At 45.9% G+C, this 19,496-nt stretch overlaps 1 protein-coding gene across 4 annotated transcripts in view; it reads right to left on the minus strand.

The window, feature by feature from the left end:
* Nucleotides 1-19,241, minus strand: part of HS6ST2 (heparan sulfate 6-O-sulfotransferase 2) — a 291,544-nt gene extending 272,303 nt beyond the window's left edge. The window contains exons 1-3 of one of the 4 annotated variants that reach the window (XM_025983164.2): nt 18,867-19,241; nt 18,052-18,745; nt 16,690-17,208 (exon numbers count right to left, since the gene is read on the minus strand). In XM_025983164.2, coding sequence (XP_025838949.1) covers nt 16,690-17,208; nt 18,052-18,479 — 947 coding nt within the window. In that variant the 5' untranslated portion in view covers nt 18,480-18,745; nt 18,867-19,241. Of the gene's footprint in view, nt 1-16,689; nt 17,209-18,051; nt 18,746-18,866 lie in introns of those variants that run through there. The other 3 variants (XM_025983165.2, XM_025983166.2, XM_072744705.1) reach the window with 3 other exon arrangements.
* Between the last annotated feature and the right edge of the window lie 255 nt (nt 19,242-19,496).

Genomic DNA, 19,496 nt, shown 5'->3' on the forward strand with positions numbered 1-19,496 from the left:
GAATGAAATAGAATTAAGAATCCAAAAATGATGGGCAGCCCAGGTGGCTCAGCGGTTTAGCAGTCCAGGGTGTGATCCTGGAAACCCAGGATTGAGTCCCACGTCAGGCTCCCTGCATGGAGCCTGTTTCTACCTCTACCTGTGTCTCTCTGCCTCTCTCTCTTTCTCTCTGTGTGTGTGTGTCTCTCATGAATAAATAAATAAAATCTTTAAAAAAAATCCAAAAATGAATCCATACACTGATGGTCAATGATTTTCAACAAAAGTACCAAGGTGATTCAATAAAGAAAAAAAAAGTCTTCAATGAATGATAGTGGGACAACTGATATCCACATGAAGAAGAATGAAGTTGGGCCCCCTTCTTACAATATGCACAAAATTAATTCAAAATAGCTCATGGACCTTACTATAGACATAAAACTATAAGACTTTCAGAAGAAAATATAAGGGTAAATCTTTGTGGTCTCAGGTTAGGCAAAGCCTTCATAAGAGACAAAACAAAGAACAGTTAAATTGGATTTCGTGAAAATTTAAAACTTTTGTGCTTCAAGGAACATGATGAAGAGAGCAAAGAGACAACTCACTGAATGAGAGGAAAATATTTGCAATAAATAAATCTGAAAGGAGACCTGTATCTAGAATCTATAAAGAACACCTAACTCAATACTAATGAGCAAAAAAAAAAATTTGTTAAGATTTTATTTATGTATTCATGAGACACACACAGAGAGAGAGAGAGAGAGAGAGAGAGAGAGGCAGAGAGGCAGAGACACAGGCAGAGTGAGAAGCAGGCTCCCTGCAGGGAGCCCAATGCGGGACTCCATCCCAGATCTCCAGGATTATGCCCTGGGCTGAAGGCAGCACTAAACCACTGAGCCACCCGGGCTGCCCACCAAAAAAAAAATTTTTTTTTGTTTAATGGCAAAGACCTGAATAGACATTTCTCCAAAACAGACATTCAAATGGGCAATACCACATGAAAAGATGCTCAACATCATAACCTTTGAGGAAAATGCAAATCAAAACCAGAATAAGGTTACATTTCACACCCATAAGGTGGCTAGGGGGTGGAAACAACAGACAGTGACTGCTAATGGGTAGAATTTGCCACCGGTGATAGTCTTACAATTTACTGAATATAGTAAAAGCCAGTGGACTGTGCACCTTAAAAGGGTGAATATTATGATGCATGAACTGTATCTAAGAAAATAATTTGAAATGTATCATAGACTTAAAAGTAAAAGTTAAAACTATAAAACCTTTAGAAAAAATACAGGAAAAAAATCTCAAGATCTGGTGCTAGGCAAAGAATTCTCAAACTTGACACCAAATCATGATCCATAAAAGGAAAATTTGATAGATTGGACTTAATCAAAATAAAAAATTTGGGGATGCCTGGGTGGCTCAGCAGTTCAGTGTCTGCCTTTGGCTCAGGGTGTGATCCTGGTCCCAGGATCGAGTCCCACATCGGGCTCCCTGTGAGGAGCTTGCCTCTCCCTCTGTCTATGTCTCTGCCTCTTTCTCTGTGTCTCTCATGAATAAATGGAATCTTTAAAAAACAGAAATTTTACTGTGTCAGGGCCCCTGGGTGGCCCAGTCGTTTAAGCATCCGACTCTCGATTGCAGTTCAGGTCATGGCCTCAGGGTCTTGAGATCAAGCCCTCTTGCTCTGTCCCTACATTGGGCTCCACACTAGGTGTGGATTCTGCTTAAGATTCTCTCTTGCCCTCTCCCTGTGCCCCACTCCTCCCCACTCACACGTGCATGTGTGTGCTCTCTCTCTCTCAAAAAAAGAAATTTTGCTCTGTCAAATGCCATGTGAAGAAGATGAAAGGCAGGCAATGGACACAGAGAAAATATTTGCAAACAATGCATCTGATAAAAGACTACAGAATATATAAATAATACTCAAAACTCAGCAGTTAAAGAAAAAAGAATCCCATCAGAAAATGGGCAAATGGCATGAACAGGCATTCCACCAAAAAGGATACACAGAAGGCTAGTTAGCATGTGAAGGAATGCTGAACTTCATCAGTTATCAAGGAAAGGTAAATTAAAGCCACAATGAGATATTACTACACACCTATCAGAATAGCTAAAATAAAAAAATAGTGACAATACCAAATGCTGACAAAGATGGGGAGAAATTGGATCATCCATGCATAGTTGCTGGGAATGTGAAAAAATATATAGCCCTTCTGCAAAAACAGTTTGGCAGTTTCTCATAAAACTAAACAAGTAATTGTCAAAGGACCCAGCAGTTGCATTCTTAAGCATTTATCCTAGAGATCATTCTACAAAAGCCTATACACAAATGTTCATAAAAGCTTTATTTGCAATAGCCAAAATCTAGAATCAGCCCAGATGTCTTCCAACAGGTGAGTGGTTAAACAAACTGGGGCTCATACTTACCATGGAAGATTCTTCAGCAATAAAAAAGAACGAACTGTTGGTACAAGCAACAGCTTGGATGAATCTTGAGTGAATGATGCTGAATCATGAGAGGCACCCCAAACCAGCTCTCACCCTTAATCCAGCAGAACCATGGTGTCCCACAATTCCAAGTTGACAGCCACCAGTGGCCCCCAGACCTATGTGGCAAATTGCATGGCACCACTGCCTCCCTCTTGGGCCCTGAAGCAGATGTGGGTGCAACTGATTGTCCCCAAAGCTATATCTTGAGAGGGAGGTCTAAATCTTTAAGAGGCAACCTGTCGTTTAATTATGGTAATAATTTATCATTTTTTCTCCCAATGGTATTTCTCTCCCTTAGACCCAACTTAAGCTTCTGACATTTTAGTTGGAACTCCTATCATTTTGTGAATATTTCTACCTGCTTGAAGTTGTGGGAGAATGTTTGTCTTCTTCCCTCTGTATTTCTTGTACTAAGCCAAATTCGAAGACCAAGAGCCAAATAATATAGCTGTGCAGACCTCCGGCTTTGTGGCACTCAGATCTCTCCATTTTACCAGGCTCACTACATACAAGAGCTCCTCTCATTAACCAGAAAGAGCTGCATCTCAGAGTCAGACCCCAGCAAATCAGAAGAGCTGGATTTTCGTGGTCCCTGGCTTATCTACTGTCATCATGGAAATCTGACCCAGCCATAGGTCACAACCTGAGACTCCATACTCTGTCCCTAGATGCTGGAACCATAAGCTTCCTACTACAACGAATAATGGTTACATCACCATGCTTGAAAAGCAAAACAAAATATGACATTCAATGGGGAGCATCACAGTCTTGCTCATTCCATTCCAATCATACTATTTAGAAGGGGAGAGAGGGATCCCTGGGTGGCTCAGCAGGTTAGAGCCTGCCTTTTGCCCAGGGAGTGATCCTGGAGTCCTGGGATGGAGTCCCACGTCGGGCTCCCTGCATGGAGCCTGCTTCTGCCTCTTTCTCTATCCCTCTCTCCCTCTGTATCTCTCATGAATAAATAAATAAAGTCTTTAAAATAAAATTAAATTAAAATTAAAATAAAAGGGGAGAGACTGTCAGTGTAACTGCTCACGTCCAATGCGTGCAGACCCTATATGCAGCCTTTAACTTAGCATTCAGCAGAACTCTGGAAAATCATGAACCACTTTCCTACAATAGAGGTAGATGAGGTGCCTGCGACACAGGACTCCCTCCTTGAGATCAGCTTAGCTCATTTGGTTTCACTTAACAGTCTAGATAAGCCACATATATACCTTTAGCTCCCCCATGTCAAAAGTATACCCCGTCTGGGGTGATGGGGTAACTGGGTGATGGGCACTAAGGAGGGCACTTGATGGGATGAGCACTGGGTGTTATACTATATGTTGGCAAATTGATAAATTAAAATAATAATAATAATAATAATAATAATAAACCCAAGTGTGATTTCAATCTCTTCCTAATGTATCTTGTGACATCCAGGTCTCTAAGGCCCTCAGTAATAATTTTTCAAAGCCATCTGGAATAAATAGAAGTCTCACTCAAAGCTGCATGTATGCAAATTTCCACACTTCAAGTGGATTCTGTCCTTAAGTGCATAAACCCAAAAGCATGGAAGCAATTGGATTAGAAAAGCAAGGTTTTTTTTTTAACCCACCTCTAATTGGCATTAAGTCACCAAACATTGTCAAACACATATCACTTGCTTAATTACTTTGTGTGCACATGTGTATATCTTTATAACTTCATAAACATATAAATGAGAGAGAGAGATGCAGATTTAATGTACACCCATATGGTGATAAATACAAAAGCTGCCAGAAGATTGTAAAATGCTATCCTAATGCTAAAATGATATCTTTTTTATCTTTTGCTTTGCTTCCAAGTCACAGAGAACAAACTGAGAGTGGGAGATGTTAAGCATGGATCCTTACCTAAAAGGAGAAATATGCACAGGCCATTTTGTTCAATAATGCAAAAATATTTTTAAAAATACCTTGCTTCAGATCCATAGTCACATACTAGAGTAATTGTCTTGTACTAATCTTATGGTGTGTTTATTATGCATTAAATCGTTTCTACATATCCATGAAAATTTGTATGGAAGCAATTTTTCATAAACAACCTACTATGCATCATTCACCCCAATATGCTTCATTTCAACATTGCTTTCATGAGTTGGAGTTGACCTATTATGCTCCTGGAACATACTGTACCACCCTCAGCAAAACCAATCATGAAAATCATAAGTATTTTTGCCTCTAGTGTATCTAGTAAATAAGCTCCATTTCCCAACCTTCAGGATGTCATGCCAGTTAACATTCTACTTAGCAAAGTCTCAGCTGTGAGGTATCTGCCAAGGTGGCCACCATTCCAAGGTCACACTGGCCTCTGGTAATAGTGGGCGTCTCTCTACCATTCTTCCAATACCGTCAACTGAATTTCCTGGCCACCCACATTAATGTCTGCCAGGCTGGTAGGCCCATGCCAATTTACATATTCTCTTTTCTTTCTTTTTTTTTAAGATGCTATTTATTTATTCATGAGAGACACAGAGAGAGAGAGGCAGAGACCTAGGCAGAGGAAGAAGCAGGCTCCCTGAGGGGACCCCTATGCCGAACTCAATCCCAGGACCTTGGGATCACGCCCTGAGCTGAAGGCAGATGCTCAACCACTGAGCCACCCAGGTTCCCATACATATTCTTTTTTCCAAAGCTACCTCTTCCAAAAGAGAGAGAGGGGTCAGTCCTCTCTTCATGATGGGCCCTGGAGATGAGAGCAGGCTTCAGGATTCATCACTTGGTTTTGAGTAAAAGTATCTTATTTGACTGGCTTTTCATGTTTCATGACCACATGAACTGATCTGGCTGAACTCACTCACACTCCCCTCCAAAGGCTGTGTCTACACAGACCAAATGCAGTGAAAAAAAGCAATGGTCATTTATAGAAACAGGCCGTGGTCTGAACAGTGCAACTTGACATTGCTAACGAACCAAGTGCCAACATTCCAGAAGGACTAAGATGCTTTGGCCTCTTACAAATCTTATCAAGTGTGTGCACCATATTTTAAGTCTACATAGGGCATAAATTAAAATACAGTCAAGGTCTTCATTTTCCTTATCTGAAAAAAGTCTTTCCTCTAACATAACTCCTTTCTTTTTTTATTTCCCCTAAAACATCATTCTTCTGTGTAAATCAGTGTTGAAAGTATTTGCAGTATCTTAGATATCTACTTATTTTTATTGGTGGAGATCTAAATCTTTATTTAAGAATGGCCAAAAGGAGTTGCAGAATTCACCCTCAAAGAGTAATTTTTTTTTTATTTTTATTTATTTTTTTTTATTTATTTATGATAGTCACAGAGAGAGAGAGAGAGAAAGGCAGAGACACAGGCAGAGGGAGAAGCAGGCTCCATGCACCGGGAGCCCGATGTGGGATTCGATCCCGGGTCTCCAGGATCGCGCCCTGGGCCAAAGGCAGGCGCCAAACCGCTGCGCCACCCAGGGATCCCAAAGAGTAATTTTTACTAAACTTTCTAAAAGATGCTTTGAAAAAAAATCAGTTAACAGGTCTCTATTTTACTTAGCTTATGTAGTAGACATGGCCAAAAAAATGGGCAGGCTTTTGGAGATTTATCTGAAAATTTAGCAGAGAATAAAACATATCAGACAGGCCATGTGCCCTGATTTTAATTGTCAGCTCCAATATTGACTGGCTGGGAAGATCTAGGCCCAATTCTCTGTTGTTTCATCTTTAAATGGGTTTTTAAAACATCTGCCTTACAGGGTTGTTTTGAGGATTAAATGAGAAAATATATGCTCTGCCCCAGGCATAGGGCCTGGCTTAATAAATACCCCCAAATATTAATAGGTCTTCTGGGAAAGTCAGGCCAAGCTTCCGGAGTCAAACCATCACTTTCCAGTACTTCTCTTTGCCAAGGTCTTGGAGTTCTACAATCTTGCATGTCAATTAAGAAACCTGATGTGGTTGTTGAAGGACTGGCAATACTTCCAAATATATCAGACTACTAATGTTCCCTTTCATGCACTCAGATGGAGCCTGATCTCTTGTTCCTGCCTGACTGGTTACAACATCCAATGACTAAACACTGCATGGTCAGATAGTATGGACTGTAAGATATTTACTCACGGAAGTTTTTCCAGACTAACTTCACAGCTTAGTATATGGTCTATTTTTACAAGCGTTCCATATGTGCTTGACAATGTGCATTCTTCTAATTGGGTGCAGGTCCACTGTACTGAACTTGTTAACCAAATCTTCTGTATCCTTAACCCATTTTTTTTTATTCATTTCATCTGTCAATTTCTGAAAGAGGTTAGCAGATTTTACAATTTCTCCTTGTCAATGGCCCCGTCAATTTTTGCTCTATGTATTTTTAAATGATATTATGTGCATACGAGTTTAGGATTGCTATCTGAAAAGTGGAACTTTTTGCCAATATTTAGTGATCTTTTTTATCTTCAATAAAGGTATTGACAGTCTGTTTGTCTGATTTCAGTTTAAGTACTTCAGCTTCATTCTGGTTAGTATTTGCATAGTATATCTATTCCAAACCTACCTGTATCTTTATGTGTTAGCTTTGTCTTTTATACACAGCACATAGCTGGATTTTGTATTCTTATCCAATATGATAATCTATGTCTTTCAACTAGTGAGTTTAGTCAACTTCTATTTATTATAACAACTGAGAAGCTGACTGCCAAGATCAAAGGACCTTTTTAAAGTATCTCTTTGTTTCCTGGCTATCACCTGGTCATCCTAGTCAATTTGTAAACATTCTTTGCTAGCAGTCATTCTCCTGTACGAAGTTAGCAAAAGTCCAATGATCTCCATCAGTGAACTGGAGCTGGTACTATACTGAAGACTTGTCTTTATTAGTACAGTTATGGGGAAAAGTCAATTAATGCAAGGAATGGTGCACACAGGCCTAATCCATTTGATGTAAATCAATGCATTACACATTTCAATTGCTCTGTATTCCTTCAGAAAAGTGCATGGAAGTGATTCATTAGAACTAAACTCTTCACAAGAAACAGACCGATTCTCTTAGGCTCACTAGGGCATCTCTGCTGGTAAAATTTAAAAAGCAATCAAACTGAATAAGAAGTCCTTTTTGAAGACATTTACATGGGGGAAGAACATGATTCTTAACAATTCAGAGTAAATGAAGTGCAAATTATTCTCTTATACTATATCCCAGGATTGAAACTTAAATTGTGACTAAAAAAGAATCCACAGTTTAATCAGAAAAATATATTTATTGGTAATTCCCAAGCTTCTATTTGATACATTTATATCATAGGATAACAAGTTCATAACTACTGCTGTTATAAATATGGAATATATGCAGAATTTGCATGTATTGAATTTTATTTTGAATTTGCAAGTGTGCCTATATTTGAATATTTATAATATTCCAGAAAAAGCACAGTGGAATGTGCAAGACAGATTTATTTAGTGTAATGCTCTGAAATGTGTCAAAGTCTTCAACACTGTTCTTTAGAGGCAAAACGGCAGAAATAACAAATGGGATGCAATAAGACCAACATAATAATCTGTGAAGTCCAATACCCAGTAAAACAGGGAAAGCTCTTTTGCCAATAAATATTTTATTAAAATTAGACAAATATTTCTGTAAGCTTACAATGGCATTGTATTAGGAGATATATACCATTAGTTGGATTCTTCATTATGCTTTACTAGAAAAGAGAGCAATCCCACCCATACTCTTTTGTCCCCATAAACTCAGTGACTAAATATCTTATTTTATTTGTCATAGAATGTTGCTGTTAGCTTTTCCACTGTGAAGCACGTTCTTTTTACCGTCAAAATAACTGGTATCTAGAATGGAGTTTCGACAGATTATGCACCTCACTATATAAGTAGCCCCTCAGATACCCAGAGCAGTGGAGAAATGAAGTGTTCTAATCAACTTAATGCATAATTTAGAAATTTAATTTGAAAATATATTAATAAGCGTAATTTAATTTATAGTTAATTGAGGGGCTCTTATGTTCTTATGAAGGAAAACTGCTTTGTGAGGAGGCTGCCCCAGTAAAGTGGACTCCCTTTCTTTCCTGGATGAGGGCAACACAAGCATTAACTGACCTAAGTTCTCAGTTGTGGCTGTTTAGAAAGGCCCCCAAGACTTGACTCTGATCCAGACTACTAGCTCTGGTGTCCATTCACGTGGATAGAGGCTCATGAAGATTCAAAGCCCAGGCTGTCTTGCGTGGGTCTGGCTGAGCAGAACAAGTCTTATTATTTCCAACTGCGTACCATTATTAATTTCCTGCTCCATTTAACTTTTAAACAGAGAAGAAACGATAGCAATATACTCAAATATCTCTATAATGGAGTGGTGTAAGGGTTCCATGGTTTCTTTGGCGTATGATAACAGCCACTCATCAAAAAAAAATCAACAGCCGATTCCTGACTTATCACCTCTGCCTTTCAGTCTGAGAATTTATTTAGCTGAGGGTTTACTATGTTTTCCTCAATAAGAACTCCCCAGATACTGGGGCGCCTGGGGGCTCAGTCGGTTAAGCGGCTAACCAGCTCAGGTCATGATCTCAGGGTCCTGGAATCGAGCCCCACCTCAGGATCCCCACTTAGCATGGAGTCTGCTTGTCCCTGCTCCTCCCTCTCTCCCACTTCTCTTCCTCTCCCTGTGCTCATGCTCTCCCTCTTGCAAATAAATAAATTTTAAAAAAATTAAAAGAACTTCTTGGATATCAAGAGGCTAAGGAAATAGCCAGCCATGGTCTTCAGGAACCAAAAAATGGACATGAGTATAATTTATCACAGCCATGAAACGACATCATTTTAAAAACTGTTAGTGTTGACTTTTATTATAAAAGCAGTGCAGGGGATCCCTGGGTGGCTCAGGGGTTTGGCGCCTGCCTTCGGCCCAGGGCATGATCCTGGAGCCCTGGGATCGAGTCCCACATTGGGCTCCCTGCATGGAGCCTGCTTCTCCCTCTTCCTGTCTCTGCCTCTCTCTCTGTGTCTCTCATGAATAAATAAATAAAATATTTTAAAAAAGCAGTGCATACTCATAAAGGAAATGCAAAACCTTCAGAGAAGCATAATAAGAATAAATCACTAACTGATCTACTAATATCCTGGTATTTTTCTTTCATGCTAAGATTTGGAGGAATGGGAAGATGTTATGTGTGTGTGTATGTGTCTCACTCTCCCCACTCCCTCTCTATAACATAGTTATAGTTACACTGTGTTCATAATTGTCTCTCTCTTTTTCCCTTAGCTTTAAATCACTAGCAATTTTCCATACTCCCTGAAAGGGCATTTAAATGATTTTGTAATAGTCCTTCAAGTGGATGCACTGAGATTCCTTGAACCATTCTCCTCTACGTGGATGTCCACATTTTTTCAATTTGTTGCACTTATAAAGAACTCCAGCTAGCCTGCTTGTACCGTTAAATCACCCTATATCCCACCCCATGGCATTTCTCACTATTTCAAGTCATTAACTGTTTGTTTCATGTCTATCTTTCCCACTCCATGAAGGCAGGTACCACAACAGTGTCCCCAGCACATAGTACATTGATAAGGGACACTCAGTAAATATTTGTTGAATTAAAAAGTGAAGAAATAAATGAGTGAGGAAATAAAAACATGTATAGGATTATGGCTTTCAGTAAAATCTCGGAAAAGAAACAATGGGTCAAAGAAAAAATATTTCTAATGTTCTGTTTATGTTATCTAATTTATTTCCAAAAGAATTGTTCAAGTTTACACACTCACTTACAATGTATGCAATGTATGAGAATTACGGGATTTACCACACTCTCATCAGCACTGGCTACTAGCTTTTTTCTTTCATGGTGGTGGTGATGTATGTTGACGGTTTTTTAGTTTTTGGTTTTCCTTTTTAAATCAGGGCTAGACGGGCAGAAAAGGTTTTCTTACACTTAATGACTTAAAGTTGCATTCCTCTAGTAGCAGTGGGACTAGATGGGTTTTCCTTGTCTATAAAGTCGTTGTGAATCCCATGATGAAACTTGTCTGGTCATATCCTTTGTTTTTCTCATCAATTTGTAGCACTACCTTCTACAGAAAGGATGTCATCATTTTGTCTGTTTTATTTGTCGTGCCTATTGTCATTAGTTTGACATATGCCTTTTCATTTTGGCTACTTTTTGACAGATGAACAGTTCTCATTTTTATGTAATCATAACTGTCTATCTTTTCCTCTATTCAAACATCCTTCTCCTTGGCTGAGTCCCACGTGTGAATTGCAGCTATCATTTAAATAATAATGCCAATTGTTAAAGCAGATTAACTGGGTTCAAAGACTCCCACATATACAACTAAACCCTAATCTGCCCCAGAGTGTTTTTCCCCTCCCTTCGAGCCCTGGCCACCACATGTCCAGGCAACAGAGACCAGTCACATCCCTTTCATACAGTGCCCTCCCCACACAAACTAGATCTCCTTCTCGACCTCTCTGATTTGGTCGCTGATACCATCTCCACTCCACACTAGAAATCAGGAGGTGCATTCAACTGGACTCCAGACTTCATCTCCTTTCATATTTTATACATTCCTCCCATCCATATGCTTCTCCCACTCACTGGGATTCACCTTCCTTATTGCCATTCCAGGACCTCGACCATGAGGTCTCACCATCTACCTCCCTCCCTCACCCTTCCCCAACCATGACCTTCTCAGTTCTGGCCAGCCCTGGCTAGGTGAGGACACTGAACCTCAACGATGCCAAGAGGATGCCATTCTCACCTGCAATGCCTCTGTTCTTCTAAAATACAACCCACACATTCCCAGATGTCTTCCTGAATACATCTTTCCTTTTTCTGGCCTGTTCCTTCTGGCCTGAGAAAACATCTTGGTTAAATCTCCCATTCTTCAGAGGGGGGATGGACCTGCCCCAAAATCACAAGCACCCCCCACCCCCACTCTGATCCACAGTTCTGCACTTTGCCCTCTAATCTTTATAGACTTGAGGCTGAAGATGGTGACACATTTGCTTTTCTGGCTTTGTCGTGGCTCTAATCTCTCCCAACTGCTAGCACTGTGCAGAGGTCATGATACTCCAGAGTTTGCTGATTAGACACAACTTCCACATAAACAGATGGACTTTTCTCTATGTTTTACTATATCCCTTTAAAGGTGTGACATTCTAAAGACATTCTTGATATTCAAATAATTTCCAAACAAAATTCGTCTCCTTTATTAAACAACTAAAATACCGAGTTATTTTGTTCTGCTGTAAGCTCTGAGAGAGCAAGAATGACGTGCCTTCCCTGGAAGATAATGGGCAGTTTCACAAAATTTTGTTTAATGAATAACGATGGAAAAGATGACTAATCTTTAATGTCATTTCATACTACCAAAGTTGACGACAGATATCTATAAAAGACAAGCTCTGACATTCTTCTTGCCAAATAACACCACAGCTCTAAAATTACTATTGAGAAATGCTAATTTTGAAGAGCCTTTTTATACTACCCTGAGAACTGAGAGGGGCTTTTTAAATTTTTATTTATTTATTTGAGAGGAAGAGAGAGAGAGAAAGAGGGAGAGAGAGAGAGCATGGGGGGGCAGAGGGAAAGAGAGTAGCAGACTCCCCATTGTTCAGGGATCGCAGGGCTTGATCCCAGGACCCTGGATCCATGCAACCGTGCTAATGAATTATGCTCAAGTTTAACAGATGTGATGGGGTTTTTTTTCCCTTCTCCTGTGAAACAGGTGGGAGAATACAGCAGCTCCTCTCAAAGGCAGCTGAAGAAGTGCACACTGGGCTATGGTGCTGCCCCTGTGAGAGCCAGGGGGGGTGGTTCTAAAGCCTGGAGGGCCACAGAGCATCATCGCTGCAAGTCCGGCCTGTCATGCTGCCTCACTGCCAAATCCAAGACAAGGAATCGGAGCATGGACACGTGAGGCATGAGTGGGCACAGGCGCCACAGAGTTCCTGTGAAGACACAGCTCGTTCAAGATAGAGCCACCTTTTTAAAAGAAAGGGAAAGAAAATATAGAGCTTTTCTTCATATAAATGCCTTTTAGTAACTGGATTTTAGATGACAATTAATTATTCTTCCGTATGGCTGCTGGAAAATGTAGAGACCCTACAAGTCTAGGATGCAACAGGACCCTCACAATCAGATTCTTTGACTAGTACAGCTACAGAACTTGGTCTGTGCCCCCGCACCCTCCAGCTGCCCTGTGCATGCCAGCCAGCACGGTACCTGGCAAAGAAAAATGAGGCCAGCACACGTTCCCTGTGCCCAATTCGGAATTCCTCCCACAGACCAAGTGGTGCTCTGGAGTTGGCTACAAACAGAAGGAATTTGGCCTTAGAAAAGCTTGCAGAATTTGGGAGTTTTAACAGCTGGTAAGCAAGAATGTTTTGATACATTTTGAAAAATGGTCTTAGAAATTCTAGAATGAGCAGGACCTGTCTCTGACCCCAAACAACATATTGGCAGACAGATGCATGAAATGCAATTTCTAGTTTCTTCTTCTTTTCTTTTTTTTAAGAAATATTATTCTCAATAAACAACTTGAACCTTTTGCCAGCCAAGCATTCTCTGTCTTTGTCCTCGCCAGGCAACGTGCTCGTAGTCATTTCTATTCAGCAGCTATATATCACCCGAGCACTCTGCCATCCTCTGAGGCAGGGAAGCATGACAAAAGTAGCACTGGGAGCAGGATTCAGGGTCTTGGCTTGCAGCCGCAAGGCCTCTCATACCCCCTGTAATGTGGATAGATGGCTGTGAGTCAGAAGGTAGCCCCTGTTGCTACTCAGCACTCCTCCCGTTGCTTATTCACCAGGTCCCCAAGTGTCCTGCCATTCTGCATGGCTTTGGAGTGATTTCCAACATGGCAGTGAGAGGCCTTTCTGCAACCTAGCCAGGAGACTCCTCCACCCCCAGAGCACAGAAAGCCTCAGGGTGCCAGAAATCTGTTCTCCCCGGGGCCGTGGCAACCCTGGTCCTATCCTATGTCCCAACTCACCCGTGTAACATTACTGAACCCAGTGACCATGCAGGTGGTAACACTATCAGTTCCCATTAATCCAGTGTTCACTTTGTGGGCATTACTAACATGAAATGCCTCACGGTGCTCATGTCAGTACCCTGTGCATCAAGGTGCCGTCAACAGAGCAGACAGAACTGCAATATGATTTCCATGGGGCCACCCCAGAGCTCCATGACCTTGGCAAAGTCCGTCAGCACCTTTGCTCTCATCTGATAAATGGGGATACTTTTGTTCTCTCCTCCCTCTCCCCAAAGATACTGCAAGTTTATGGTGAAATAGCAGACATAAGGGGATGTGAAAGCTCATCAGCAACTGGAACGCACTCTCCATACGTACAAGGCTTGGATAGCTCCAGTCCAAGGTCACATTGCTGGTTTGTGGCTGGCCTGCAGTGAAGGCCCAGGTGTCACAACTCCCTGGCCAAAGAGACAGAGCCCGCTATTCCCCCCAGTTCAGCAGAACACACAGACCACCAGCTGGCATGGTAGGCCACTCCACACGGGAACTCTGCATGGCTGACTCTCATCTCCTGAGACCAACTCCTCACCCCACGTATCACCGCTGCCCCTGCATCTACATTTTCACCACACACGCTCTCGCACACATTCTAACTCACATACACTTAATGTATATCCTCTCTCTTCTAGATTATCAGAACTCACTGAACTGGTCCTTCTGAAGGCAGGGATGTATCAGCACCCTGGGGAAATTCTGGAACCCTCAAGCTACCACTATTCTTCAAGATGAAGATTTCTGGAGGTGGGCAGAAATTAATGAAATAAAAAGATAAACTCGGGGTAGCAATGTTTCTCTAGCAATTTTTTTTTTAAATTTGTGCGAATGGTGTAAGATCCATTAACTGTTTAAAAAGTGGTTCTTCTTTGATTAGACTAGATGGCACTGTGGTATCACCCTTTTATGACCAAGTAAAATCTCATTTCGTGTCAGATAATGTTGCTTCAATTTGGGACAATCTAAGAGGATGAACCTCCACTTGAGGGGTCTTGATTATTTTATGGAACATTTCTGAAGGGGTCTGCCAGAGAATAGTGGCCACCAAATACATAATCTGGGCCACATTTATAAGGTGTGTTTAGAGACCGTGTCACACTCTGACCTACATGTCCAGAAGGATTTGAAAAGGCACATGTGCCCTGTGGGGCTCTAGACATGGCCATGACTTCCACAGTGGCCAACATCTCATTTTTACTTCACCAGCACAGTCATGGCTGTGGGATTCTATTTTTGCTCTAAAGAGCTTTTTTTAAAAAGAAAAATATAACCATCCCTCACTACACCTACAAGCTCCGTCAGCAAGTGAGATTGTTTTCAATATTGCTGAATTGTTTGGGATCTTCCTAAACACCAGTATCTTATGATGACAATGACTCCTACAATTCTTACAATGGACTGAGGTGGCAACCTTCCTGGAGCGAAGATTCTCTTCAGATGGAAAAAAGAAATCTGTTAGGGCTGTAAAGGCAGTGAAAGTTCAACAGATTCTGCCAGAATCCCAGCATTCAGGAAAAAATACTGCGAAGCCAGGAGAAAGGAGAGTGAGCCGGGATGTCTCTTCAAATTTCAGTGGTGACCAGGGAGAGTCAGAGGGCTCCATTTGCCTGGTCTAGAAAGAAGAAATTGCACTGGGTCTCACATTCCAGGAGCCTCTGCAAAGCACCTCCTACTTCAAGGCACAGAGTACCCTGCCTGGGGGTGGGGGTGGGAATTGGGAGCCCATCCAGGTAAGTAGCTGCTGTAAACAGCAAACTCCAGGGCCCCTGTGGTCACCTGAAGGGGAGGCAGGGAGCACATCCCTGTCCTTGCCAGGCCAAAGACCCTGGCCAGAGAGGCCCTGCGGGGCAATTGGACTTAATCAGGCCATTGCCTGAACTCCCTGCCCCGGTCCAGATTTGTTTTATTTTTTTAAGATTTTCTTTATTTATTCATGAGAGACCCACAAAGAGAGGCAGAGACATAGGCAGAGGGAGCAGCAGGCTCCCCATGGGGACTCCAATGAGGGACTCAATCCCAGGACCCCGAAATCACGCCCTGAACCAAAGGCAGACATTCAACCACTGAGACACACAGGTGTCCCCCAGATTTGTTTTAGGGACAGTGGCATAATGGGAGCCCAACAGGCTCTTCTCCCCCTCCCCCTTTTACGGCACTCCGTGACCTCCAGCAACCGGGCATTGCGGCTGGATGAAGGAAATGCCATAGCTTTGAAACCAACCGGCTACAGGCTCTTCATAAATCACTATTTCCCGCATTGGCCCCGGGTTCCCGGCGCGTGGGCTGCCAGCCCCGCATGCTGGAGCTCAGCTTTTGTACATCTGGAGAGGGTTTTCAAGACCGAACCCTACATGGGGTCAGGGCAGCGTCCCAGCTCCCCCTTTGGCACGCAGGGTGTCCCTCGCACTCGCAAAGCGCGGCAGATGCCTGGAGTGCAGCCAGTAGTGGAGGGCGCAAACTGGGTACTACAAGGTCTCTCCAGGTGTCCCCAAACAGGGGCAGAGGGGACTTGCCGCTCGCCCAGGGAGAGCAGAGCCAGAGGAGAGAAAGGAGGGCAGTGGCAAAAGTGAAGCAAAAAAGAGAAAAATCAGAAAGGGCAAAAGAGAAAGAATGAGGGGCAAAGTGAGAGAAAGAAGAAGGCAAGAGGGAGCGGCCAGGAGCCCACAAGATCAGGAGCAAGAGAAAAAGAGGACGGCAAATAGAGGAAGTGAGAAAAGGATGGGGGAGAATGCGGGAGCGGGAAAGGGAAGAGAGGGCAGAAAGAAGGCTTCGGAAGCGGGATGCAGAGAAAAGAAGAGAGAAGACAAGAGGGACTCAGGGTTCTTTCCGGCGCTGCAGTGCGGAGTCCCCGTGCGGTACCCTGTTCCTGCAGCGGCCGGGGGGCGCTCGTTCCGGACCTCCCGGCAGCTCCCCACCGCACGCACTCCCAAGCCGCGGCCACTCACCGGCACTCACAGGCCAACCCGCCGACGGACAGCCGAGCCGTCCCGGGCCGCAGCGGACAGGCTTCCCGCGGCCGCCAGGGCGCCGTGAGCGCGCGCGCCAAGGAGTCTGGCTCCCGCTTAGTCCCGGCGCGCCCGCCTGGCCGGGAGGTGCGCACCGGGGCGCCGGCAGCGGCCAGCCGCGACCCCCGCCCCCGCCCCCGCCCTCCGCCCGCCCAGGCCCAGGTCGGCTCCCGCGCTCCAGGGCCTCGCTCGGCCGCGGGCGTGCACTCACCTGGACGGTCTCAGTCTGGCGTCGCGCTTGCCGTCCACCACGGCGGGCACGCAGCTGGTGAGCTCGGTCCAGTCGGCGTGCAGCCCGCAGCTCCAGCCCGTGGAGAACCTGGAGAAGAGCCAGGTCTCCCGCTTACCCGGCCGGTGGCAAGTGCATTTCTTCTGACCCACGCGGCACTCGCACGGTTGTTCCAGCTGGATGTTGCGCACCAGGTGGCGGCCGAAAGTGGTGCCTCCGGTCTTCTGAATGTGCAGGAACACGATCAGGTCATCGCCCTTGATGTCGAAGTCTACCTTGCGCAGGAGGTCGCCGCGGCTGAAATTGTAACGGGGCACGAACCTGGCGGAGCTTTCATCCTCCGAGCGGTATGGGTCCGGCATCGGGGAGCTGAACGCCTGCAGGCGGAGGAGCTGGCATTCTGTGCCGGGGCACACGTACTGGAGGACGATCACCGCAAATAGGAAGAGCATCACCAAAGCCAGCAGCAGCTTGTTGGATTTCTCATCCATGTTCCCGACGCTGGGGGAAACCCAAGCTCGTTACGTCAATCCCGCAGCTCAGCCCGCGCTCGCCGTGCGCCCGCACCGCCCCCCCCCTCCCCCCGGCGCCGCCGTTGCGCCCCTTTCCTCCCTCCCCTCCACACCGAGTACTCCGCGGCGGCGGCGGCGCCCTTCCCCGCTTCCTTCCTTCCCGGCAGGCTCAGCGCTGTGGCTCCTGCCGCACACCCCCCTCCCCCCGACTTTTTCCCGCTGGCCGCCTGCCCTCTCCACCCGCTGGAGCTCTCCAGAGCTGCGTCGCGGGGTTTCGTACCTACCGGACGCCGCCCGGCCCGGTCGCCCCACTCCCCAACTAACACCGCGGGTCCGAGCCCCCGCACGTCTCGCTCCACTCTCGGTGGTTCCCATCCTCATCCTGCTTCGCCCACCGGACACCCCCCCCCCCGGCGCTCGTGCCCCCAATCCCCTGGGCGCGCGTGCCGCCGCCTCCCCGCCTGCCCGACTCGCGGGGTCCCTCCCCTTGCGCCCTGAAGCCCTGCTCTTGCCTGCGCCCAGTTGCCCACCTTGGAGGCCGCCTCGAGGGAGCTCCGAGCCGGGCGTTTGGAGTTCCCCCGGGGGGACGAGTCCGCCGGCAGCCGGACTAGAGAGCGGAGACGCTGCGCTGCCGGTGCCGGCGGAACCGGGGGAAGGGAGCCGCAGCGTGGCCAAACGCGCGCCGCGCCCCTCCGGAGCCCCCGAGCCCAGCCGCCACCGGCCAGCTGGAACTTTGCGCCTTTTCCTCCCCCTCGCGGCTGCCTTCCCTCCCCGCACGGCTCCTGTGCGCCCCGGCCCGGGAGCGCGAGTCCCTCTTTCGCCTAAAACGTACCTGGCTAGGGGGCCGAAAATCTTGGAGAAGATCGCACCGAGCACGTGCTTCAGCGAATGGCCCAGGGCGGCCAGGCCCCGAGTGAGCAGGGCCCGGCAGAGGGAGCCCAGGTCCCAGCGTCTCCTGAGGTCGTGCATCCGCCTGCGGCGGCCTCGGGGCAGCAGCGCGAAGAGAGGGGTGCGCGCGGCTCCCGCCGGGGAGGAAGACGCCTTTAGGGGCTCGTCCAGGAGCGGCTGGGAGTTGAAGCCGCGAGACACACCCCTAGGAGGGCCCGCGCGGACTGAGGCGGCGACTGATCCAGGCCGGCTCCCTGCCAATTCGGCCTCTACTCTGGAATGCCGGCGGGGACAGGTGGTGCGGGCGGGCGCTCCTCGCTCCGGTTGCAGCGGCGGCCCGAGCGCTCGGGCTGCACACGCAGGCAGTGCCATTCCCCCCTTCAGGCAACTCAGGGTACTAAGGATAGGCAGCGAGCTTGAATTTATGTAATAATGCCTCACGCCTAAGAGCTCGAGCCACTTCACAAGCAGAAGACCTGGGGTTTCTCCTGTCTTGGGGAACGGAGGTCACTCCAGTGAGCACATCACTCCACTTTGGCTGGTAATTTCAATCTCCCCTAAAATAGCAAAGGCTCAAATTGGACCTTCTCCTTCTCTCTTTGCTAATTTCCATTCTCCAGCGGAAGCGGGGGCATTTTCTGAAAAGGTAAGTCAGCATGAAGGAAAATCATGAGAAAAATAACAACAACAACAACAAAAATACAAAAAACAAAAACGTTACAGAATGGGAAGCTGAGCTTTTTCAGAGCAGAGACTTACCCTTAACTCCTCTTTCCTTGCTGAATCCCCGGCATCTAGCCCCGTGCCTAAAGCAAGGCTTCACTCCTCTACGGTTTACTGAAGGAAAGATACATGACTGCACACTACATCAGAGTAGAGCCATCTAATCCAAGATGATGTGGTAAATGAGGAAACTGAGGCCCAGAGAGGAAAAGACATTTGCCCAGGATCACACAGCAGAGCTCTGGATTTTGGACCCAGAAAACCAGGCACCATTTCCCGGACAGTGACACCACCTACTCTGATAAATAGGCAGACCACCCTTGAGTCCTGGTGTTAAAAGACTCTTTGTGGCTGCAGGGACCACAGATGTAAGAATGAGCAAGGGGAGAGGGGCTGTCCCTTCAGGACAATGTCCCTGGGAACTCAGGACTCAGACTGTTCTAATTGATCAGGTGGGGCTTGCTGTCTATCAGGAACTGACGTCTCTGTGATCAAATGCCCACTCCATCCAGCCCCACTGCTACAGAAGGGGCACAGGTGGCAGCAGCATCTCAAAGCAGCACTGTCAGGGCCAAGGGAGACGGGACAGTGAGACAAGTGTGGGAGTGAGGGCATATTCCTCAGGGACAGGCTCACCCATTATCTCCCTCAGAACATTTGATCCCT

This window comes from Vulpes vulpes, chromosome X, assembly GCF_048418805.1.
Source record: "Vulpes vulpes isolate BD-2025 chromosome X, VulVul3, whole genome shotgun sequence".
NCBI lineage: Eukaryota > Metazoa > Chordata > Mammalia > Carnivora > Canidae > Vulpes > Vulpes vulpes.